Genomic DNA, 26,432 nt, shown 5'->3' with positions numbered 1-26,432 from the left:
TGCACTGTGTCTGTGAGCATCTGTGCTTTATCTTGATTTATTTTGTGCATCTGTTATCGAGATGTGTCCTAGGGTATCAGAAAAGTCTAAGAGAGGTTATTTTTTCAGGTCTGGGAATGCTCAACACTTTTTCCATATAAATTGACGGTAATTGCTTCTTTGCTTTCTGCCATTTCGGCTTATGACAGGTTTCACGGGAACCCTTCTACTTTTGGATAGCAGGCGAAACCTGCACCAGAGAGGGTGAGCCACGCGACTTCACCACTAGCATGATTTCCTTTTTTTTTTTTTTTTAATGAGAATTTGTGTCATCACATGGCGGCCTCGTGCAATGCTGGAAAACAGCTTTCACACAGAAGGGGAGGAATCTGGCATTTGCTTATTTTTTGGTAATGGGTGATCCCCATGGCCATCCAGCTGTGACTCCACTTTCTGTTTGCACACGGTACTCACATCTGTCTGGCCAGGCTGCCGTGCCTCTTTGTACACTTCCTACAGCCAGCATTGGGTAAGACCCACGCCCCTTTCTGTTGGAGTCGATGCTGTTTGGAAGGTGTGGTTAAGACAGAGTACACAGACGGCCTAGACAGAAACTTTATTACATTTTTTTTTTTAAATGCCAAGTTACCGTAACATGATTAGGCTTTAAAACTTTGTTTACCAAGGTTTCCTGATGACCTTTTAAATGAAGATGTCTTCCTGGATTCACTGCAAATGATACCATTCTTATTGACAGTCCTCTGTTTGCGGTAAAGGACAGATGCATCTCAACTTGCCAAGTCAAAACCAATAAATCCATAGCTTTATATCAGGCGGGCTGACAGACAACCCCCTGCCTTTTGTCATCACAGGTATTCCCTTCCCTGGGCCCCCAGAAAAAGATGTACATTCATCAAAAATCAACAAAGACCACTTATCAAACACTGGTCATGAGAACATCCAGACTCCCAACAAGATGACAGCTAAAGTGTGTATTGGGGCTGTAATTACTACACAGAAAGTTGTTTCTATACTAGCAAAGATAATAAATGAATGAAAATTTATGGCAGAGAATGGACGGAACAAGGAAACAGAAGCAGGGAGACTGGTGTTTCTCCCAAAAGGCCAACTTGCATCATAATTGCCATGGAGTTGCAAGGGCCCTTACAGATAATTGACCAGAAAATGATTAAGTCATCAGCAAATCGCTTCTGCTTGCAAGAGTTCAAACATGTACTTAACCTATCCAAGAATTATATTTTCACTCTGTGTGTCTGCTCTGTCTCTATTCAGCCTTGCGGGGAACCCGATTAAAAAGACAACTGAAGGACCCCCGTTATCTGATCTTCTGGTTGCCGATTTCAATAGAACTTAAACCCATTACGATTTGCTGAACTTGGAGTTCTTTCCATTTTATCTCAGCAGTAAAATACACTGTCCAAATTTCCAGACACTGAGATAAGGACTACAGGCCCCCGTGACGGCTTACTGTTCCTTTTTAATTCTTTTAGAATAAGAAACAAAACATTACAAAATGATAGCAGGCTGTGCACTGGGGAATGAAAATTGCTTTGACATGGAGATTAGGCTTCTGCATTGTTACAAGACATTGTCTCCTATGGACAAGAGTACTGTAGAGGAAAAAAATAGAAGGGTATTTTTTTTTTCTAGAATGGTCATGAATGACCTAATGGGGGAGGACAAAAAAGTAAGTGCACTTGCCATTATTTAGGAATGGGACATAAAGGGAGATTTAAAGCTTATTGTTACAGAATGGAAATACCAGAGAGAAAGAATGGGCAAAAACAACAGACTCCCCCGACATAAGACAAGCGAAATGACCAGCACAACAGCTTGGAGAACTGGGTTTCCCTCCACCAGAAGTGCACTGAAATTTGTTGTTTTTAGTTGCTGGCGAAAAGCAGAGGCAGGCCCCCCCTCTTTTCCAGATATTCACACTGGGGGAGAAAAAGCGTTAAACTTTAAAGAGTTAATTTCCCCCCGTTCTGTAGTGGCTTACAAGAAAAGGATCAATTGTTCTATAAAGGAAAGCTCTGTAGTGTGTTAATGTGTTACTGCAAAAACTAATCGCTACAATAAAGAGGCTGTGTTTCCACAGTGTGTGAGTCTCTGTGACTTTGATTAATGCTTCCCACGGGACATCTCAGCCTCAATATGGGCTGAAGAAACTTCCTAAATATTCAATGAGCATGGTCAAAAGATGTATAAAACAAATCAATCTGACACCTTAATCTGGCTAGGCAGCAGTTGACTCAAGGGGTGGAGGGAATGAGATACATCATTTAACACTGCCGGCTTGAAAAGCTGTGAGCGTCTGTTCTTCAAAGCTAAAATGACACTGAATCTGTTGTAGTTAGTGGTCTAAGAGTTATTAGTTGATACATTAAAATCAGCACCCAGTAGTGCACAGGAAGATGGTGGGGCCCCATTGATCCTTGGCATGTCTTGCCCATTTGCCCCCTTGCTCTTCTCAAAGGATTTTGTCTGGCTAAATGTCGTGGTGAGGGGATGGAGTTGGACTCTGTGAGAACATGGGACTTTGTTTAGATTCTTACTCTAGGAATGAAACCAAGTCAGCCCTGGTTTCATCCTTCGTATAGATCATCGCTGGACAGCTCTCACCAAGCCAGCATCTGAATCCTGTGAGGTTTCCCCCCACCTCTTTCTTTCCAGAGTAATTTAAAAGCATTCACCTCCTGCCCAAATGGAAGTCACTTGTGGAGAGGGAAGCGCTCTATCCCTCCCTAAGGAAAAATGCAAGGCAGGGTGTATCACCTGCCTGGGCTCACCTTCTGGGGCCGATTGGATGAATGCAGCCACAGTCAAGTATAGGCTTGTGTTACTGCGACAAGTCTTACTTGGTCCACAGACACATGAACATGTCTTTCTCAAGACAGGTGATGCAGGCTGTCACTTCTTATAAACTCCTAAGGTCCTTCCCCTAATTTCTAAGGATCTCTTAATTCTGTAGTGGTTTTCTCGAATCTACACTGAAATAAAATTTGGGGTAGCATATTCATATGCAGAGAAACATCTAGTTATTTCCATCTTGCAAATGAGTATCCACATTTATATATCTATATCTAGAAATAAGTATGTGTGTGTGTATATATATATATATACCCACTGTATATATGTATATATGTATATATATATACATTTGTAACATACATATAAATATACATGTGTATGAGCATATGCATCATCAGCATTCAAATTCTGGATTTTCCTTACTATTAAAAAGTCCAAGCATGCTCTGCTCTTGTTTCCTACAAAGTTTCTGGAACACCGTGCCTGGACTATCCTTCCCTTTTCTATGCATGCCTTTCCAATTTCACCAGCATAAGCTCAGGGAATACAAATTCATTTATTAGTAGCCAAAGAAAAAACATAATTAGCAAAGTTAAAAATGTATAATTCATTCCAAAAATAAAAGAGAAATGACCTTTGGTGATTTTCTGCTATGCATTATATGCCCTACTGTTTCCCCTCCATTAGAGTGGATAATTGGGAATTAACCAGACTCACGTATACTTTAACAGCCTTCTCTCCCAGTATGGATAGAGTATGGATAGAATCTATAATCTGAATATTAGTGCTTTTTTAAAATAAAATATTCGTCCCGGTATTTAATTGTTGTTTACATAGTGATTATTTGCAAAGCTGAATTACTAGATGTATTCTAAAGGGAGAGGAACAATTTCTTGTCAGTTTCCACTGCCCAGTGTTTATAAAGATTACAGATTAACAATCTCCCCTACCCGTGCCCTTCTCCCCCAGCCCACGAATGTGTCTAACATTTACAGCTACTTTTGGATGGTGTTGCGGGCTCGGCATGGCTCCTGCTTCCCACCCTCCGTGTGGCTGCATTTCAGTGGTAGGTGAGAGATCCCTATGGATGCAGTTTGTAAAGCTCTATGGCCTCCTTCTGATGAAAAGCACTATCTAAATAATATAAGGTATCGTCTTTATTATATCACAACAGTGCAGATCATTGCACTAAGAGGAGTGGAGGAAGTAAAATGGGCACCTAGATACACACACACACACACATACACACGTACACGGTAACACTTTCTCCCTCTCCTCCATGTCCTCCCTTCTTCCTGGAACTAGGGTGTTGAGAGGACCACTCCTCACCCCCAAAAGAACTCTGCCAGGTTCCATTAGGCTCCAGAAGCTATCCAGTCTTCAACCAGTTGACAAATTCCCTCCCTGGTGTCTGTTTTGGATGGTCCCCCAAGAAGTCCAAACCCTCTTCCTGGCCTACTGTGTCACTCAGCCTTTTCTATACTTTAATGATCCTCAACCAACCTCTCAAGTTACTGCCTCTCTGGGCCTTCCCATCCTGCCCAGTCTGTTGGCCCTGAGCGGGGAGAAAACATGCCTTCCACTTAAGGAGCTCAGCCAGGGAAGGAGGAAGATAAAAGGCTGAAGTTGATACACAATTCAAAAGCAAACAGGAGGGAAAACAGAACTTTTCTTATAAGGCCAAATAAAACATCAGTGAAGGAAACGAAAATGAGTTGGCCTGCAAAAGGGGGCCAACACAGCCCCTGGGCCATGGGGCACAAAACACTCTGCGTGGAGGGAGCGGGGCAGAAGCAAAGCCTGTTTTGGCAGCTCCTGAGTTCTCAGTGGCAGGAATAAGAACTTGTACATATGGGGGTGGGCAGTGGAGGGTGGGGGGAAAAGCACCCAACCCTAATAAACTAATCTCAGCTAATGTAATGTTTATCAAGTTCCTTGGATAATGATACCATGCATGTGATTATCATCATCAAAACCCAATCTATGTTTTAAAAAGTTGCAGATGATTAACACAACATCAAGTTGTTGCAAACAATTACTTAAAACCCACACACAGACATAGACGCGCACACACACATCTACACGCACACAGAACCAGGAGGTCCCCATATTCTGTAGAATGAGGGAGGCTGCAGCTGTAGGCCGACAGCTTTCATATCCTCATTTGAATAATGTGTCCTGAATCTGTCACTTTATTCATTCTCCTTATGCTCAGTGTACTCTACATCAACAACAAATTAAGTTGTAAATAAGAGACAATCATCACTTTTGTTTTTAAGCAGCTACTGCATAGAGAATTTCAATGTACGCTCCTTTCGACAGAGGGGGGAAAAAGAGGTGCTAGAGTTTGCTTTCATAAGCACAAATATGGGGAAACCAACAGAAACAAAAACAGAAACAGTTTACTGTTGCTGAGGGGAGGGAAAAAAAAAATTCTCTAAAGCACACCCATCCAGGACCGGCTGAAATTTCTTCCAAGAAGTTACTAAGACATATAAAGCCAGAGGCTAAGTTTCCCTGATCACACTGGAAACCCATGTGACTTGATACCAGTCTCCTGGTCTTAAGGGGTATCTTTGCTTGGCACGGCTTCCAACAAAAACACAAGTGCATTGCATCAGTTATAACACAGGTGTATTCACGGATTGATTTCACACTCATCTCCACCAACTTCCAAGAGTTCGAATCACGACCACATGCACAGAAACTGAAAAGCGACTGATGAAAAATGTCCTTACCTTCACATCGGAGAAGTAGGTCTTCAGCATATTTGAGCTGGGGTAACGAGTATAAAAGAACATGAGCTTTGCTTTTTTCAAGTGATTGGGTGACAATCCTTCCTGCATGTAGGAGGCATTTGGTTAAGGAAAACAATGTCTTAAACACACGCACCCACCACCCACTCCCCGAAAGAACCTGGAGGCCCATCAAGCAGCCGGGGAAATTCTAGAAGGTAAATGGCACCGGCCACGGAATCCATCACTACGTTGCTGCCCCTTGCTCAAAGTGACCATGGCTTGTCAGAAACTGCCAAGTATAATGGTGAGGATGCACAATGTGGCTGCAGATTCTGGGCGGCTCTGTGGGGAGGATGGCAAAACATTCCCCCTGTTCGAGGTCCTTATGCTACCTATACGTTCACTTGTTGCTAAGGAGACAAATGCACCCAACATGTATTGTACAACTCTTATCGTGAGAGTTTTTTTCTTCTTTGCAATTACAGTTCTGTTTGTTCTTCTCTCCACACTCTGCAGCTTACATCAAATTATTATCCTAATGTGCGTGAAAATACAAAATGCATTATTTTGAACACTGTCAGGCAAGCTTCATATTTTACCTTTTAGTGCTAAACTAATGGAGCATCTTGACTCACTTTCTTCCTATTTTATTATTATATCCTTTTAATTGTTTCCTTTTGAATAATAGCTAAAACTTGGGAGGGGTAGTTTTGGCACAGAGAGCGCAGGGAGGGGGTGTCGCTTTTGTTAAAGCAACGATCCAAAACCAAATACAATTTGCCTCTCCTGGATTTATAGTTAACTCCTTTGAGAGTGGCACAGTGGTTGGGGCTAACAAATCAATAAATGTGGGTTAGCAGATCAATAAATGGCCACTTACCCAAAATAAGAAGGCCTATTTATCTGGAAACATCATTACCTTTTAGATCTGTAAACAGCAGCAACTAAAACAGTTCCCAAGAGAATGTGAGGCTAACCATAACAATCCAGGCTTCCTGATTCTCCCCCAGATTCTTGGCACTCCTCAGCAGACTCAGAGCTGGGATGGCTCTGGTCACATCTGCGCCGCAGCCTGGCCCTGCCATTTCCTCAGCAAATTAATGGCTTTATAATTTATCAGAAATGAAGATGCACGTGGAGAAAATCAATGTGGTCCCCCACAAGGTCAATTAAGGGTCCTTCCTAGAAGCTTCTCTAAGGATTTTCTCTCAAAAGAGAGTATGGGAAAAATAAGGAAGAAAAGAAAAGAAAATCTGCACTTGTGTGTGCACGCACGCACGCACGCTTTGCTAGGCAACAAAAATGCCACACCTGGTGAAAAAAAGGTAAAAAAAAAAAATGCACGTGTTTAGGAAAAGTCAAGGTTTCTAAATGGCCTCCATCAAGAACAGCGTGACCAGTCTTAGGAAGAGAGAGAAAGCAGGAAGTTAGTACAGAAGCACAATCAAATTCATACTGATAAGCTCTTGACTACTTATAGCAGGGTGTTTAACCAAATATTCTGCTGAGGATTGGCTCAATTAGCCTTCCCTTTAACATCATGCAATGTTTCAAAGATCACCTTGGTTTGTAAATGGAAAAGTTAAATCTTGTGCTTCCCCCCCACCCCGCCACGGACAATACCGACTGAAGGAAGAAATTTCGATTTTCTGTCTGTAAGCCAAAGCAGCTTAACTGAACTTGTGTTTTTGTTTCAGATCCTTAATGATCACAAAGACGATAATTTATGACTGACATACTTCTTGTGCCAAGGAAAGAGCTGAAAGGCCCTCCAGTAACCTCCATTAGACCGGTAGAAGACTAAAGGAGCCCAGCACACTTCAGGACCATCTGTCCAAATGGGTAAGTGAAATAATAGTGGCAAGCTGTCTCGTCTTGTCTTGTGATAAGAGTTTTTAGGCAAGTCCAAACTTCAGCAGACATTCTCAGATCTGGGTTCTAGTCTTTTCTTCAGACGGCCAGATGAAAAAACAACCTTGCACACTGAATTATTAGCAGGGGAAAAGTACCAAAGGGTTAAAAATGTGGTCTCCTACAAAACACCCTGTTTTGCTGTGGTTCTCCGTGATAGAGCTACCAAAACTTCCTGATGTTTTCAGGACGCTTACATTATGCTTCGATGTTTTAGCTCTTTTTATTTAAAAAAACAACAACAGCAAACTATCCCTCTTATTTTGATCAGGATTTAGAGGCTTTTTATTTCATGAAAAAAATTATTCTGATTCGAGTGTCTCAAGTCCGTTTTGCTTTAAAATGTTTCCTGTTGGTAATACTTAGAATTGATCCGTTGAAATGGAACAGAGAATAAATCTTTATCTCTTGCTCATCGTGTAATTAAGATAAAATTCCCATAAAATATATGTTTCTAATAAACTATTAAAAATAGCTAATGAAACATTTAAAAGCCAACAGTTAGATAATCCTTTTTTTTCCTCCTCAAAATAAATCTGAACTGACCAATTGGTTAATTTCCCTTTTAAGTGCTTGTGCTGAAAAGCAACTGTTCTTCCAAGAAAGCACTAGCTGTTTCCAGGATACTTACACACGCACAATGACTCATGATGGAATAGATTCAGTAAACATACAGCTGTACTGAACACGAGCTAAGCTCCATTCAAGGCCAGGAAAGAAAATGAGCACAAATAAATATTAAGGAGGTAAGGGGGGGTGGGGTGAGGGGGATGGAACGCAAACAAGATCTGTCCCGGCAGCTCATGTGGCTTTGCCTCAATTCTCTTAGCCATAGCTTTGTGAAGACAGATGACATTCAATTCTATGTGTAATGCAAAATAGACAATAACTACTGAAACTTGAGACAGCTGCCAGGTGTAAAAAAAAAGAAAAGAGAAAAAAAGAAAAGATGATAAATCCATAAATTAATGAAAGACATCTGCTCAGGAATAGAAAAGATCAGAGAAGTAGGATACTGCAGCTGAACCTGAAGGGGCGATTCAAACAACCTGAGACTCTGAGTGTCGTCTGTTTACCAAGCACAACATAACCTTACCTACACAGCAGTGGCAGGCGAGGAGCAGGGCCAGCAAAAAGGCAAATGCAAGAACAACACATTGTGAGGGCTGGAGGAAGTGAATTCTTCTTCTTTTTTTTTTTCCCAATTGAACTCCGACTTGTGGCTAGAGATTTTACCAGCTGCACTTCCAACCAAATTGGATTGGGGCTACTTATATTTTCTAAAATGCTTTGAAACCCAAAGAATTTTTAGCTGTCTCCTTATGCTCTGATTTGCTGTTTCCAAGAGGATTTCTCCCTCAAATGGGGAGAGAGGATCTAGACTGTCTCATTTAATCAAAGTGATAGAACGAGCGAGCTATTACTCCATTAAGAAGCTGAACGCCTAAGACGTGTCACTTATGGAAATTAAAAAAAAAAAAAGAATTTACTGAATAATTTTTTGGGGGGTAGGAACCCAGAGTCTCTCAGTCTTTCATATAAATGTTTTCCCCGTAGCTAATACAGCTAATAGAATGACTGTGGCCCCACAAGACTTCTAAAAATGTCCATGGATTATTTCACATATTAGAAATTCATTTTTAATCCATGTTTTCCAGTTGGATTTTAGTTTCAAATTACCAAACAATTTTCCTTTCCTAAATTTGAAGTGTTTTAAACATTTTCCCCAACAGTCAAGTTGGGGACGCTGGCTGTCACAGGAAACAGGCTCAGTTTCTTCACCTGCACATCTTAACAGCTCATAAGACTACTCTGGAGCTTTAGCTGGGTGCATGCAAATGTCTGAGGCCTACACAAGGCTATTTTTCTTGAGATGCAAAGAGGATGAATGACAAGGAACATCATGAAGAAAAACAACTGGCTGGCTCTTTCTTTTGCAATTTGAATAAAACTTAATATTTGATTAAATAGATTCATTTGCAAAGATACCGAACACTTTTTTTTTTTTTAATATCCAAGACGTGAGCTCCTGGAGCAGGTGCACTGACACTGAGTTCAGGCCCACATTCACTACTTCCTTTCGATTAGAAAGGATAATGAGGTATCACGTTTATATAGATTACATATGCTTCATGTGCTGAACTTAGAATGGATTTAGCTGATAAGCTGGTGTTCTTAATAGTTCTTATCTTGGCTACTTTGTTCAAAGAGGCAGATGATGCCCTTTGAAGTGGGAAGAATCATTCCTTAAGAATTAAATTATTCATTACTATTTGAAAAGCCATGACTACAAATAAAAACATAATAATGACAATCATAGAGGTATCATTTCATCCCATTTCTACTCATGTCTATTGAATTTTTTTCTAGGAATAACTGTGCTACAGGTTCTAAGATGGCCTTATATACCTAAAACTGAAGTAGACACCACTCTCTAGGATTCCCAGAGAATTCTTTAAACGAAAAGCTTTGAGAATTTTGCCTACATGCCATTGGGTAAATCAAGGGAAGAACTCATTGCCACACAAGGATGGAGACAGGAGACCAGTGGACCCAGTTTCCCCCAAAACACTCAGATCCTCATTGGCTTCAGAATCGTGGGGATTATAGAAAGGGTTGCTTGCCTATCTTCTTCCTGAGAAAGAATCTATCAGTGGGTTAAATGGTAAAAAGTACAGCATGATCGAGGGGAAAGAAACAGAGGATAGAAGGCCAAAAGGTGGAAAATGTAACCATTAACTGCAACAAGAGGCCAAAATTATTTAGCTCCATGAAAGAAACTACTCCAGGTGTAAGCAACATTTCATATGAACACAGGTGTTTCCAAGCCATCCCTGTTCAACAGACTCTTATATTGGTAGGAGAGGGCAGTTATTCAACTGAAGAAGAAACTATATTCTCCTTAAAGCCTTTGATATGTATAGAAATAAAAGGAACTTCTTTCAATTCAAATCCTCTAAATTCCTCAGGGGATTTAGAGAGCGTGAGACAATGAATGTAGCCAACACTTAAAGCAATCTAAAAGATTTTTTTCCTAGAAGACCCAACTTAAAAAAAAAAAAAAAAGGCACAGGCATAATGATCTGGTTACAATGAAAAGTCTAATAAAAAAAACCCAAAAAACCCATAAACTGGTTCAAGAGTTTAGTGGTGCACTTCTGGGACTTTGAAACCTGGTTTCAAATATTCCTCACCATAGGTATGTCCCTTTCCTCTGAGTGTGTGTGTGTTTGTGAGAAAGAGAGAGAGAAGAAGGGAGAGAAACACCCCACCGTCATGACTACTGCCTTCAAAATGAAGTAAGATAGGGTCTAGCAATAGGGTCTAGCCCTGGACCTCAGGCTTGTGTGAACCTCAGAAGATGCTCTTCCTCCCAAGGATAGAAAACCATTCCAGGCACTGCATCTTCTTGCTTGGCCTTTCTCATCAGCAACACTATATGGCAATCATTTTGACCAATGTTTATTGCCTGTTTATAATGTGCAAGGCATGGTGATTGGCGAAGTTTCAATTCGTTGCTGGTAGATTACGTTCTAGGTCTTTGAAAGGTAGAAGTTAAATCAGCAACCAAACCAAGACTCAATTTCTGTTTATATATCTAAATCTTCCTTCCTCTCATGACATTATTCTCTTCTTCCTCACTGTGGAAAGAGACTGTGTTTAAGTGCCCCAAGTGGGTCTCATACTTGTGGCCCACCTTATCAGAAATCTTCATTACTGTCCTGAGAGCTGGTTAGAAGAACAGCCTTCCCTACATAGAAAAATGCATTTCCACCATAGCTGGGACTTTGCACTTACATGGCAGCCTCTGGAGTGGGCTTAGATACTAAAATGCCAATCTCTAGTCATCAGGACAATTGCTCAAAATCCTCAATTTAGCAACAGCCAACTTAATTGCTAAATTTTATGTCCATCTGGCAATTGATTCTAAAAGAAACACGCCTCTACCTGCCCCCCAATGCTACTATTCGACTACCCCAAAACACCAACAATCACAAGATTTTTTTAAAATTGACTGAAAGGACCAAACTACAGAGGAAAAAAAAAAGTCAGTGAAAAATAGCTGGAGTTCAGGATAGGTCTAATAAAAAATATAACTGGCAACTCCACTTAAAAGTCAGGTTCAAAATATAAAAGAGTCATAAAAGGAGCCATTTTTAAGTCGAATACAGCTGAGTTTTATATTTAATTGTGCTCTCTCGCTTTCCAAAATAATTTGCTTTGTGTATGTTAGGACAAAAGATTTCTGTGTATGGCTGAACAGAGGTTAATCATGCATAGAGGCAGCTGCACCAGACCCAAGGAACAGACCTTGGGTGAACGAGAGAGAGAGAGAGAGAGAGAGAGAGAGAGAGAGAGAGAGACCAATACCGTCTGAATACAACAGTACCTGTATATTTCCTTAAAGAAACACCACCAAGGACAAACCACGTCTCACTTAAAGATCAAAGAGAGAATCTGACTCCCCCGCCCCGCCCCCATGTCCATTTTTCTCCCCCTGAAGCCTCCCACCAGTCAAGTGCTCTTCCTAAGATTTAATCAGGTCTTCCTAACGCGGCCCAGGAGCCTTGCAGATGGTTTAAAGGGAGAATTCTTCTTATGGAATCTTAGGGAATCTCAAAACTGACTTTTCTCCTGACTCCATTATAAAACTTAACACCTTAAAAACAATCTGATCGAATTCATTATTGCAATGAGATTTTTTTGGGGGGGGGGGGTCCATCTCTGACTCTACTCCTAAAAGAAAAAAGAGAGAGAGAGAATACAGGAAGAATAGCAGAAAAAGCACTGCTGGAAAAGCACATATTAAATACCAGCTCTCTGAGGCAATTAACAACTTGTGAAAGTTGCAAAGATGTGGGTTTCCTGTGAAGCTTTTGTGCAATCAGGAGCGCAGCACGTGTGCTGATAAAAGCCTATTACTCTGAATAATGGGAAAGATTGCATTCCTAAGAAGATACTAATCTACGTCCTTCTATATATTGTGGAAACCTGACCTTTGGGGAAGCCTTTTTTTGGTTTTGTTTTGTTTTGTTTTCCTCGAGGGGAAAAGAAAAGGATATTGCACTTCCCGAGTAAGGTGAGATTTCGGACATGTCTTGAAGATCGCCACACTCGGACTTGATGAGCGACAGGGAGAGCCCTTCTGCGGTGCTGGGTGGGTGTGCTGGTGAACAAGGATGGTGGCTCAGGTGGTGGGATGACATCTTGGTCCTCAGACTCGTGGTCTCCCTAGTTAAGTCTAAGGATTCAGGAGAGGCTCTGTCTTTTCCCGAGAAGGAGCCGGAGGGAGCACCTAAGGGACTCTGAAATGGGTAGGCCATCAGGGGAAGGGGAAAGGGATGGCGGAAGGTGGACGTGGTGAAGCCCGCGGTGGCGGAGAGAGGCGACTGGTGCAGGGGCTGGTGGTGGCCGCCGGCGGGGGGGCCGGAGGCGGCCTGGTCGGAGGAGTTTTTGCGGACCACCAGGGGCAATGCTTCTGTCTGGTCTGTGGAACTGGGCATCTGCACGTTGCCAAAGGTGTCCAGGGGGTTCGGAATGATGACGTCGCCAAAGCACTGCAGGCGCTGGTTGGCGGTGTGGAAATTGTGGTTCTCCCCGTTGACGGCGAATCTGGCCTGGGGGATCTGGAGAGGCGGGAAGACCTGAGGAACCTGGCGGGAGGGTTTGGCCGAAAAGACTTTGACCACAGTGTCCACAACTTGCGACATGGCCGTGTTCAGTTCCTGCTTCAGGGTCTCGGCCAAATGTTTGCCTTCTGGTTGTAAGGAGTTCGGCCCGTGATCTCTTTCTTTGTTGCTGCCTTCTCGTTTGGGCTTGTTTTCCACCAGCTCCTGCTCCCTGATCAGGGCGCGGGCTCGGTCAATGAACTGTCCCGGGTCTAGCTCGCACATCTCGTTATCTGACCGCCCCACGGAGTCCTGGGCCCTGGCGTCCAGGATCTCCGAGCGCATGCTGTCTTCAGACAGGTTCCCATCTTCATCATTTTCGGAATCGGTGCTGTCGTAGATTTGGTAGAACTTCTCCTGCAGCTGGCGCAGCTGTTTCTGCATGTCCTCCAGCTGCTGCTTCAGCTGTCGGCGCTCCTCTCGCTTCTGTTCTTTGCGGGCGGAAACCAGCTGCTGGAAACTCTGTTGCTGCTGCTGGGGCAGCTTCTGCTTGCGTTTGTTTTCCCTGTAACTTTCTCGGGGACTCACAGACTGCGGGGCCATCTCTCTTTCATTTTCATTGCCCCTTAACGCCACACTGGGGGAATGGCTCATACCCCGAATGATATTCTCAACCCGGGCGCGCTTCGCTCTCAGGTGCTCATCACATAAGCGATCCATATCAAACTGGCTCATAGTAGGCCTGCCAAAAGGGGAAAGACACTCTGGGGGGCTGTCTCTTGAAGAGTTGCTGCATGTATCCTCCTGATGTACTTCGGAGCCTGCACTAGAGAGACCGCTGGCTTGGAAACTGGGCTCCGTGCCACCATTTTTGTTCATGTTATTTTTCAACAGCTGGGAAATTATGGTTGCTCCTGGAAAAGGCATCATGGCATCTTCGTACGAGTTCGCCCTCTTCAGCAGCTTGCGGAGTACGTTTGACTTTTCCCCATCTGCGTGCTGCACCACTGAATACTCAACATCCTGCTCAGAACCTTGGGGATTCATGGCACTAAAAAACGTTGCTCTCGCCTTAGCGAAAAATGCAGATGCTGTCCCTACCGTCCTTTTCACTCCAATGTCAACTCTTCTCCTCTTGGTTTGCCGGCTTAAGAGGGCTGTGCTGTCATGGTCAGGCATCACTGGACAGTTATTGTGCCATCTTCAAAAGCTCGTCAGCTGGGCACAGCTCAAGAATCCCGGGACCCTGGCCAACAGAACAAAAGGACTGATGAATCATTTTCTTTAAATTTCTCCAAATTTCCTGACCTCAATCCTGAATCAAATGCAAAATGCATAGGCTCTGGGATTTATGGCACATTACAATTATTGCAATTTATTATGCACTCTGCTTGAAATGAAACATTTTTAAATATTTCTGCTCCACTGGTTTAAGATGGATTAAGATTAAAAAAAAAAAAAAAGCAAAAACTGCTTAAGCACCAGTAATATGATTCTCTTTCACAAATGCCTAAAATGATACTGTTTATCTTCAGAAGAAACAGTAGATTATAAGAACACAGCCTCTGACAACCAATTGATTAAATTTGGGGCATTGAGATTCATATTACAAAAGAAGATGAAAGTGGCCTATACTTAAGAAATAAGGTTCAATTTTGAGGCTGTGTGAAATTTGGACAAAAAATTCCATTTCTGAATTAAAATTATTGTGGTTTTAATGCTATTAAAGGAAAAAGACTTGAAAATAAATGCAAATACTTAACACGCCCCCTTTATTACTGAATTTTAAAATATTTTTGTCGTATGTGAAATGGGAAGGAGAACACTCCCATCAGCATCTTTCCAATATAAATGGTCAATTTAACATTGAAATAAATGCACAAATACTCATTTTACAAGTCTGCTTATTTAGCATAGATATGCATTTTTATTAGTAAAATCACATTCGAAAATGGTATCTGTTGCTATATTTTAACACAAGTGTGAGAATATTGATACATTTTCATGATGTCCTTTTGATCACTTAAATTATTGCAAAGTTGGACCCGCTGCAAAAGAAGGAATTGTCACATTTTAGAAATCAATATATGGAACAATAAATTGAGTTAGGCAAGGGTAAATACATCTTCAGTATCAGTTTTCTTCTGTTCCAATCTGCCAAAATAATACTTCAAATGCCTAAGGAAACTTTAACATACACCATTTGTGAATCGTATTTCTTATGCCAAATTAAAGAAAAAAAGATAAATAAAGGAGAAAACGGCATCAAGCAAAATATACGAGGAAAGAGAAACATCTTCTCTGCATATGAACTTCCCTTGTTTCTTGAGGACACAATATAAAAAGAGAATATCCTTCCTTGCATTTTATAAAAGGCACTTGACATATTTTGTGACTTACTACCTACTGAGGCTAACCCCAAATTTTGTGTAAATATAAGATGTCGTATCTTTTTGCTTGCAATTAACATTTTATGAAGAAAATGAAAATATTTTATTCACACAGGGTTTATCTAATATTAAACTTCACGTTTGCTTAACAGAGCACATCTTCACAATAACAGGGTCTATTGCCAAAGGCAGCGTGCAGAGTGTTTGGAACAGCTCCCATCTCTTTCGGTTCACCTGTAAAAACATCTACGTGCTCCCTAGGACTGCATCTGTGGCTAGTTTTAAAGAATGACTATCCATGCAAATAGGCATAATTTCAGCATGAAATAACCTGTAAAAATCAAGAAAATGCTCAATGCTTAGATGACAATGTGTGGGTTTTTAATTTTTTTTTTTTTAAGCAACAAAGATTTCATCCTGCACTCCTTGTTCCTGGTCTCTATATGAAGACACAACATTTTTTTTAAAAGCCTGTTTTAGAGTATCATGCAAGCAATATGATGCTTCTTTATATTTTTCGTATGCTTAAAAATAAAATACTTTTTGTATGCCCCAGGATAAAATTTCCTGAAGTCAGAATGGAAACAGATCCTAAGAACTTCAATACCGGTTCAAAATCGGTTTCGGAATGATTTTGAACCCTCACACATCAATAATAAAACTGCGTTCAGGAATACAAAAATGCAATGACAAATATTTCACTGGCACATTAGATCTGATAAATCGGGTGTAGCAATCAGGTGAGAAAAAGAAAAAGACCGAGACAAACAAGAAAAGGGATGAATTATTTCAAAGCCCAGAAAGACTTGCACATTGGGGGTAGGTCTTTGCAAGGAGGACTTTTTTGTGTGTCTATCAGCTTTCCAAAAATAAAGTCCATTGCCATTATTTAAAAATTTTACCTCTTTTCTTTTTGTGTGCAAATCCTTTTCTCTTTAATATTACCTGAAAAGCACATGAGTCTCCAATCAAAATGTTGAACAAACTTTCTGCAGTCTTTTTCTTCCTCTGTTCATCTTAACACCCAATCTGGATTTTCCTCCTACCCATCCTTGCTGGGGGAAGAGCATCTCTGCAGCAGAGGCTCAGAAATGACAGGCTGGTGTAAGAGATGAGCACAAGGTCATCCCCAGGCATCCTTCCTTTCCCAACTGCCATTTACCTCTGCATCAACTGCATTTCCTCTCAGCTAGCCTAGGTATCAACAGCTGCATCCCTGCCTCATGCCCAAGCCAAGAAGAGGGCTGTGCTCTTCCTAGGTGGAAAAACATGATACTCTCATCTTCAGTGGACAGTAAGTGTTAATTAAACATGCTTGCTGGGTCTTTCAAGAACAAAATATCCTGTAACTTCCTTCAAATTCACCACACTAAACTGATTTTTGCAATCCGCTCTTAACCAGCCATCATTTTTATATTAGATAATGATTTGCTTTCTGTTTTGGGCTAAAAGAATTTAAATACTTTCAGGTCTTGTAAAATGTCCAGCTGAGACATAACAAATAGGACAGCACAAATAGGAAAAATTATATATTCCACTAAGACAAGGCATTATAGTAATAGGCACAAATAAATACATCTCTCTATATAGCTAAGACCTAAAACTTAGAACTAAAGGTATAGCAGTAGTAGACTGGGACCATAACCCATGAAGGCAAGAGAGGAGATTAAGTAATTCTAACTGGTGGACGTAATACTTCATCAGCATCTTGATTCATAAACAAGATCTACATGTGAACATACTTACCACATAAGAAAATGCATTGTTAAATGACTCTAATAGAAATTAAATCACTTAAAAACACTTTTAAAGGTGCTTCCATGGATTTCCCAGTTCAGAATTTAGAGAATGCTATGCACTGACTTTATCACTGATATCATCCTGTCCATTAAGATTTTTAGAAATTCCTTTATTTCTCAACATCTGTACTAAGCCACAATGTTTCAACTACAACTTTATTGACTCTTATTATATTTTAATCTTAACATTAATTTTGAGTTTAACCAGGCAATATGAAACCTTTTGATCAGCACTTGTGAACATGAATATCAGCCAAGTCTGCAGAAAAAGAGTACTGATAGAGAATTTGAACCCAAATGGATTATTGTTTGGATACACATATTCTATTCCTGTAAACTCCTCTTTAATTGGTATGAAAACCCATATAGAATATTTTTATTGTTAAATATTTTGCCATACATTTGGTATCTTACTACACAAATGCTTTAATAATTCCTATACACTGAATATCTTGACATAGCAGATTCTTCCCAGAAAAAGATAAGAACACACATCCAGGTATAACCAAGTCAGATTTTAACAACTTCAAAAGATTCATTAAAATCTGAATTATCTGAAGAATGTCAAATAATAGAACATGGAGAATCCTAAGGAACCTGGTGGCTTCATGTTAGAAAAGAATTTCCAGTGAAGAATTTCAAAGGAACACTGCAGTGTGTGGAGTAGAAAGTGGTTAAGTGCTCTACTTTAATAAAGAAGTTATTTGGGGGAGGGGAGCACAACTTTTACCGTATCTATCTGGAGTGCAGATTCTGGACAAAGAAGTGTTCATTATGGTAATTATCCAAATAGTTCAGACAAATCTTTTATGAGACAGGGGGAGTGTAAGGTTGGCATGGTTTCCTGTTTGGATTACTTAGATTATCTGTCTTTGTTGGTAAAATTATTTGAAGAAATTGCTCAAGCCTACACTTTACTTCTTACAGAAAACAACCTCTGAATGGGCCACTAATCTACTTGGGTCAACCTGGTTATGAAATTTCAAGTGGAATATCACTAACAAAGAACATTTTAAATCCATCTGAAAATCAGTAATTCAGGAGGGAAAAAAAATCAGATGATTTGATTGAGGTATTCTCCCCCTCAACCCCACCAAATCACTAAGCTGCCCTCTTCACTGTATTCAAGAGTTCATTTCTGCTAATTAGCAACTTTTCCTTCAGAGATGTTTCTGCTTATTGTAAGGTTAAGAACGCATTTTATGTTTAGTGTGAAGAACCCACTTGACACAAGTTAATACTTCAGTTAACTAAGATTGTATTGTCAAATCTTACATCAGGCTTCAAAATTTCCTGTCCTATATTAGAGTTCCTATAATATTCCTAATATAATAATCTTATTATAATATTCCTATTCCTATAATAGAGTTCTCAAATCACAATCATTTCACTGAAAATCCCTCCATCCTATCAAAAATTCCATACATTTTTCACCTGCAAAATGAGCACAGAATATTTTCTGAGACATGCCAAAAATATTCGTTTGCACTTATTTAAAAAGCAATAATTCACCAAATTAGTAAATAAATGATCTCAAGAAAAAACAATTACGCTTTTTGTCTTTTTGTAGAACACTGAAATACTCTAAATGTCCTTTGAAACTTTATAGGGTACACTAGGCAACAAGGGTGGAGAAATTCCTTACGTATATGTCCTTTCCGGCTTATACGTGTACTTAATTAGAATCCAACAATAATAACATGTCACGCACAATCCATCTTCATATTATAAAACCAGTAACATTTTATAATTTCTTCGTTAATCCTAAACCTAAAAATTCCTTATATTACCAGATGAAAATGCAAGACAATCCCTGAAATGATATAAGAAATTCATTGAAAAAAAGGCCTATTTGCACTTTGAACAAATAAAGAGCAACCCTGGCAGCTAGCTTAGGTTTTAAGATTGCAAGTGCTACTTATAGAGGAACCACGCTAGGAAATGAATAAAGTGAGAACAAAGATGCATGTTATGTATGCATGACTTTTGTCCCCACAAGGTGGTGATTAACTAAACAGAATTCTGCATAATGGACACATAAGAATATCAGTAAGTTCCAAGCGCAGATAACCCCTATTAAAAATAAAGCAAATGGACATATCCATAGATGACATGAAAGAACTTCCAAAGCATCCAAGGAAAGTATTGGGGGAGGGACTTTGATGTGTTAAGACTAAAGAGTAAATACACATACTTTCTCATTTTCATGAAACAATGATCATCACCCAAACAGCAAAACCAACCAACAAAACCATTCCCCATCTATCCTATTTCTATGTAACACAAGAAGTAGCCTGCTTAAAGAAAAACTTAAAGGGTCAAGTTTGAATAATCCAGCTATAATGCTTACACTGAATTCTCAGTATCTTCCCTCTACATCAAGCCACAGTCCTTACCTTCCCCTATTTTACCATTATATAGACAAGTCCATGTTGTAGCATATGGACAGGTTAACCCCAATGCTCCTCTTTTCCATCCTCACCACACACAGCCCATTTTATTCTGAAAATGCTCTGAAGTTCTTGCAAGAAACTCTTCACAGAGCCGACTGCCCGAATCTTGCTTCAAATAGAAAAGCGCAGTTACCTCTCACGTACTTGAGATTTTCCTTCTCCATCAAAGTAATAACTAGGACATCTGGCACATGTCTGGTACAATGACAGGCTCATTCTACTTTATGAGAGTACTTAACATATGACTTGAAAGAGTTTATGCACATACCTATTCTTTCTGGGCAGGGAGAAAGCACGCTAGAAAGATAAGCTTTAACAACAGTAACACTTTCAAATGACTTTGGTATTCCTGGTGGTTACAAACACCACCCATGGCTGCCCAAAACACACACGCACACAAAAGACAGCTCTCACCCACCCCCCTTCGGGGCACCACAGACCTGGGAGATAGGCATAAACTAGAAAGGGAAGCAAAGGGAAAGTCAATCTCCCTCCACCTGCTGCCTGAAGTGGGGGTACTTTCAGCCGCCTGGCAGACAGAAGTCTGAGACACAGCCTCAGCAGCAGCCTGCCAACATCCTTAAGAAAAATAAACAAACACAGACCAACTCGCCCCCCACCCCCCCAAGCAAAGAACTCACATGGCAGGGCTCAAAACATAACAACAGCCCAGGTCCCATTAGCCCGGACAATCCTATTAACCAGGGCACCCATAAATTCATAAACCTCTGCAAGCCTGGAGCACGCATTGTGGTCTGGAACTGTACAGACACACACAGACACAGAGGAAATTTGCACCTGTCTTTCTTGACACAACACACCTGTCAGGCCCTGCCCATGCACAGCACTCTACTAATAGATCTCTGCCTACCTAGTTGAGGAAAGGAAATTATTTTTTTGTAAGGGAGGTTATAGGTGGGAGGGAAGGAGGGTGGGAGGGAGGGGGAGGGGGAAGGGGGGCAGAGGGAGAGAGAGAGAGGGAGGGAGAGAGAACAAGACACTTATAGCCTTGACTTTGAGAGAAGGCCACCCTGTGCTTGCACTGTTTTTATAAGCTCAAGGAGACAACACAGACCTTCTTGGAAAAATAAAAACAAGCAGGTGAGTTCCCAGCCTTCCCCCAGGCGGAGTAGGGTTCTGGATTGCCAAGAACAGCAGTTTCACACTCCAACCTGCCTCCTTGGGCTATTTAAGACTATCACCCAACCCCTCCTCCTCCTCCTCCTCTTTCTCTGCCAGCCTGGAGGGCTCTCAACTTCCCGAAAAAAGCTGAGAAGTGGCGGGAGACGTGTGAGTCTCTCTCGAAAGCTACTCCCCCTTTACCTCCCTCCCGCCATTCCACGCCCCCCCCCAACTCCAATCCACACTTTCCACCAACGTTCAGTTTTAGCAGGGTAAGTGGCTAGCCCGCCAGAAGAACCAACAACTTGCTAAACTGGACTTCGGGTGATGTCTCCCCGCCAACGCCCCCCTCCTCGCCCCCTCCTAGTCTGTTCGGCCAAGATAGCAGCTCTTCCCGCCCTCCTCACCATTCTTCCCAGTGACAATTACCCTCACCTCTGTTCTCGTCCCTCCCCAGTCCTCCGAACTGGGGCAGAACTGCAGGTACCACCCAGGCAAGAGCAGATCCGAGCAGCCCCGACAGCGCAGGACTGCCAGCGAGGACCGTGAGAGTCTTCGCCTCGCAGATCCGCAGCCCAAGAACATCCCTTACCGCCACCCCGCCCCGCGACCGCTCGGTCCCCCTGCGGCGCTCGGGCCCCATCCCTCCACCACCCACCTCCTGAGGCTCCCGCCGCCTCCTTACCCAACTCAACTTGACCTAGCCCTGGGTCCTCGGAGCTCGGGAGAGGGGCGCCGCGCTGGTTTCCCGGGACCATCTCTCCACCGCTTCAACCCCGATTTCAACATTTCGCCGTCGACAGCGTTTTGCGAGGAAAGTAACAGAGCGCCCTCCTCCTCCCTCTGCCCTCCTCCCTACTCCCCAGCCCTCTGCCCGGGTTAAAAAGGAGAAGTGAAAGGTATGCAAATGACAAGCAAATTGGAAGAGCCTGGAAGAAAGGCAGCTATAATAAACAAGACAAAGAGAAAGGACGAGGGGACTAGCACAGGAGTTTTAACCGGGGAAGACGGGAAGGATGAGGCTTGGCGGAAAGAGGGGATCCAGGCGAACAAAAAAGCGACCCGGTCCCCCTCGCGGTCCTCTCTCCCGAGAAGAGAGGGTAGGAGAAAGAAGGAAAGGAAGCAAACGCCTCCTCACAGCCCAGAAACAGTACACAAAAGGTGACAAGATCAGCGACAAGTCCAGCAGTATCAGCACCGCCCCCCCCCCATCGCCACCACCACCCCAGCCACCAGCAGGAAAGAGAAAGAAATAAAAACCAAACGGATCACTTACTCTTAGGAACTGGGAGGAGCGGAGCGCTGAGTTCCACGGAGGCTCCTGCTTAGAAACTGTTTAGAGGCTATTTTATTATGATTCATTTAAATAACACCATTTTCTCCTGGAAAAAAAAAAATGTTTACACGGGTATGAGTAATGGGAGTCTCGTCTCTTTTCTTCTCATTCAAGAACAAGCCAGGACAAGTGATTCTGGAAAAGGGGAGGGGACTGGCGAGGGGGCGAGGATACTTACGCGGGTGCAGAGGGCAGTGGGACCGAGCGTGGTTTTGCCGGCAGGGAGAGGAGAACACGCGCGCGCACACACGCGGCGGTGGCTTGCGGGTGATGAATGTGATAATTGGACCGGGGCCGGTGAGTGTGCGCGAGCGAGCGAGCGAGCGAGCGGGGCGAGCGGGCGAGGGAGAGGGGACAGAGGGAAGGGTGGGAGGGGAGAGGAGAGGAGAGGAGAGGAGAGGAGAGGAGAGGAGAGGGAAGAAGAGGAGGCAGAGGAGAGCAAGGAGGAGCGGAGAGAAGAGAGGAGAGAAAGGAGCCAAGAAGAGAGGAGCGGCGGAGAGGAGCCGAGCGGAGAGGGAGCGGGCGGCCCGGCGAGAGCTCTTTTGCGCCGCTGCGCTTCCCCGGCTGCAATGGTGTATTATTTCAGAGCGCTCCCTCAGCTGAGGGCTCCGCTCCACAACAAGATTTACTTTAAGACACAGCTGAAGGAAACAGGAAGACTGCACGTCACAGTCTGACTGACGTACCCGGCCCCAGCACCCAATCGCGAGGCGCCTTCGGATTCAAGGGGGGATAGCGAGGCAAGAGAACTTGGGAGAAAAAAAAAATATAAAAGGGGTGGGGGTGAGGGGCTGGGAAGAGAGGAGGGGAGAGGGGCCCCGCGCTCCCCCTCCCCCGCCTCCATCCCCGGCCCCCACCCCCGCCCCCGCCCTGCCACCGCTTCGGGGCGACGGGATCGCCGCGCCGGGGCCGGAGCGAGCCATCTGCGGGCACTGTGCAAAGCGGGCGACGGCGCGAGCGGCGCTCGGCTCACACTAGCTCGTCCAGGACGCAGGTCCTTCCCCCCCCCCCTTCCTTTCCCAGATACAGCTGATCCAGTTCCCCGAGTGGACGAGCGTGGAGCGGACTTGGGTGGAGGAAGGCACGGAAAAGTATACTGGAGAAAAAGTGGGGTTCTAGGGGGTGGGGTGGTATAGGAGGAGGGAGGGGGTAGCTCAAATCGTTCCACCTTTTAAATGATCATAGATAGTATCAAGAATACATGTCACCCTTGCTTCCTTTTAGAGCGGAGGTGGGCAATAAAATACAGGTAGGTTTGGGATTAAAATAATGGGTGCCAGAGGTTTCACTTAGGCTCCGCTGCATCTGGTAGCAGACCAGTATTGGCGGAGTTCCAGTTAATCTTCCGCCAAAATTATTAGGAAGAAGAGTATTTGCCCTTGGTTATTTGGATTGTAGGTAGAGCAGCCTTTTGGGGGGGGGGATGGGGAAATGTTACAAGCGTTACCTCGCAATTACCCCTCACTAACTCACCCACCCCAGAATGACCAGAGAGAGGTTTCATAGAGGAGTACACAATTTTGACGCCTGGGTAACAAACTTCAAAGTTTATTAGGCAAGAAATTTCAAACGCTTAAATTTCGGGTTTCAACATAAAGCTATAGAAGATTCACTTTGGTTTGCCATTTCTTGGATGAAAAATAACCAGCAAGATTTCTTTAGCTAATGTGGCTCTTAAAGAGCTCCTTGGGGGTTTGCAAGTTACAAATGCTAAAGGGCATTTCTAGCCGCAGCCAGAACGTGTCTTTCACGGGGCACGGTAAACGGCTTTTAATATAATAAAGCAACCGCGTTTATGACCTAAAGATCCTATAAAAGCCAAGACTTACAAGGGCTGCGAGGCAGAAACATTCATACCTAGTCGATTAGACACTCAGTTTTTAGGTAGGATGGGGACAAGTATTTTTGTATGCTCCTTGAATTCAGGCAGATCAAAGGTTGAATGACATTGGTTGGGACAACAGAGTGTTTATGAGGTGTGTTACAAGTACATTGGCCAACAACTACCACCATCTTCTGCAACACACACACACACACACACAACATACACCTTTCCCTAGGACATTTACAATTTCAGCCTCAAATTCATCAAACTGTGAAGAAGTCTTTTCTTTGAATAAGAATAGAGATGATAACATCCCTGTAGGAAACTTTTGGCACGGGATTCAAACACTGAAAAGAAGAAGAAAAAATCAAGCTGGCCAGGGTGGGTGTCAGGGATAAGAAAAGAGACTTGCTTGAGCATCCCCAGCCTTCATTCCTCCCTTTCCGCTGCCCCCAGACACTCCCTCCACACCGTTACAGAAACCACACAGAGCACACAAACACACCGCTCACACTTCCAATGATAGGCTATTGTATCAAGTGTTATAATCGGGATGTAACAATTTAGGCTGGGAACAGAAATAATCTATCAACATGACCATTAGATGCAGGATGGAATAATGCTTCTATTGGTTGAGTCCTTTCGAGGTAAGCGGGTGTATGGAGCGCGGAAATGTGGGTTCTGTGAATGGATCAAGGCTACTTCCTTTCTTCTTTTCCGTCCTATTATTTTCTTTAAGTATCCCAGTTTGTACATATGTTAGCGCCAGCCCACAAATAAACTGGTGGGAGTAAAGGATATATGCCCTCCACACCTTAAAACCATCTGCTCAGTTTGACATTTAAAAGGAAGGAGGGCAGGGAAGGAGGAGGGGGAGAAAGGGGAAGAAAGGGAGCCGAGAGAGAAAAGATTCAGAATCTGGAAGGAAATGGCTTGAACTTTAGCCCACAAGTTATGTCAATTGCACCTAGCGCTCGGATGCACGTTTTGCACACTACGCCCGGGAACTGGCCGCAGGAAAAGTTCCCTGCGAACCCCAGTAAGCCCTCTGTCACTCCCGGGGGAAGGCAGGCCTGAATGGAAGTCGGGGTAACCCGCTTGGCAGACAAGGAAGCTCCCCCACCCCCCCGCCAACGCAGCGGAGGCTCGCGGCTCGCCACGCTCTGCCGCGGCAGTTCGCAGCCCGCATTAGGGCGCAAGAGCGGCTGGTTGAAATAGGAGCGCGCGCGACGCTGGGCAAGCGAGCTCGGTCCGTAGCCCAGCTCCGTGAGCTACGTACGCGGAGCCCTGTCCTGTCCCTTACTGTCGGGGCGACGTAGAGGCCGGGCTCCTGGCAACCTCTCTTGCCCAAGCTGCGGCGCTCTCCCAGGTCTTGGGCCGTCCTAGAGCAAGGCGTGAGGCCCGAGCCCCCTATCTCCGGCGACTCCCGGTTTGTTTTCTGATAGGGGAGAAGCGATCAGTCAGGTCGGAGCCGAGAAGTCGCCTAGATACTGGCTCCATCTCTGAAACCAGCGGCCAAGCCTAGGGTCAACCCCTTCCTCCGCCCATTGGCAACACAACCCCAATAACTTAAAAGTTAACACAAGTTCTGACCGGTCTTCCAACAAACCTCATCCATGCAGACTGCATTTACTTATTTATGGGAAGGGGGATCTGCTGTGAGTTCTTAGTCAAACTCTTTGCAGTTATCACTTATGCATCTGGTTCTGGGTTAAACACACTTTGCCTTGACATTTCCTCGGTGTATTTCGGCCCTCCTCTACCGTTCTTTCTTAAAGCCCTTAGATGAAGGTAGGAGGGAAGATTACATATAAGAAATTTAAAACCTTACAAAGAACCATCGTCAGATCCTAAACAAACCGATTCTGGGAATTTTAACCAGATCCAGCAGAGAGGCCAATGTGGGCGTGGATTTCGGGAGAAAGATACTGAAGATCCCTGCCTGGACACACAAACACTCACAAAACCATCCACTCTCCACCACCACCTCCACCCTGAAGAGAGGAAGAGAAAGAGAGAAAAACCAACTCCAGGGTGCAGGCCGGCCTGCTTCCGGCTGTCTAGAGGCAGACTGACCGCCATTCTCTCTCATCCCCCACCCCCCTATCCCCTGTGCCCAGTGTGACGCCAGGCCCAACCTGGGTCTGTTCTGAATGGGGGGAAAAGTGAAATGCCACAAGATCAGTAGCAAGGAGCAGCTGCGGCGTTTCTCTCCTGGGAACGCCACTGCTTCGAAGCCTCCCGAGTGATGTTTGTTTAACCAACAGCTTTCAAAGTAAACAGAGGCCAAGCGCTCCAAAGAAGTTGAAATATAACCCTTACAAGAATTTGGGCCCCGAGTGCCGGCGGAAAAAGTAATTTTTTTTTTTTTAGGTAATAAAGCTTCCATCCCAAATAAGGGTCCACCGCAATGCCTAAAGGAAACTAGAACTGTCATA

At 43.4% G+C, this 26,432-nt stretch overlaps 1 protein-coding gene and 1 long non-coding RNA gene across 4 annotated transcripts in view; one reads left to right on the top strand and one right to left on the bottom strand.

Moving 5' to 3' along the window:
- PROX1 (prospero homeobox 1) overlaps positions 1-22,541 on the bottom strand; it is a 52,229-nt gene extending 29,688 nt beyond the window's left edge. The window contains exons 1-4 of one of the 3 annotated variants that reach the window (XM_035010541.1): positions 22,348-22,541; positions 22,110-22,215; positions 12,524-14,315; positions 5,550-5,657 (exon numbers count right to left, since the gene is read on the bottom strand). In XM_035010541.1, the coding sequence (XP_034866432.1) occupies positions 5,550-5,657; positions 12,524-14,248 (1,833 nt within the window). In that variant the 5' untranslated portion in view covers positions 14,249-14,315; positions 22,110-22,215; positions 22,348-22,541. Of the gene's footprint in view, positions 1-5,549; positions 5,658-12,523; positions 14,316-21,518; positions 22,079-22,109; positions 22,216-22,347 lie in introns of those variants that run through there. The other 2 variants (XM_035010543.1, XM_035010542.1) reach the window with 2 other exon arrangements.
- Positions 22,383-26,432, top strand: part of LOC118014330 — a 30,762-nt gene continuing 26,712 nt past the window's right edge. The window contains exon 1 of the long non-coding RNA XR_004680263.1: positions 22,383-22,466. This is a non-coding gene — a long non-coding RNA (uncharacterized LOC118014330). The remainder of the gene's footprint in view (positions 22,467-26,432) is intronic.

The sequence above is a fragment of the Mirounga leonina genome, unplaced genomic scaffold (assembly GCF_011800145.1).
Source record: "Mirounga leonina isolate KUSES-001 unplaced genomic scaffold, KU_Mleo_1.0 Mir_154, whole genome shotgun sequence".
Lineage (NCBI taxonomy): Eukaryota > Metazoa > Chordata > Mammalia > Carnivora > Phocidae > Mirounga > Mirounga leonina.
Note: the sequence above shows the minus strand (reverse complement) of the source record. Positions and strands in the feature narration are given on the sequence as shown.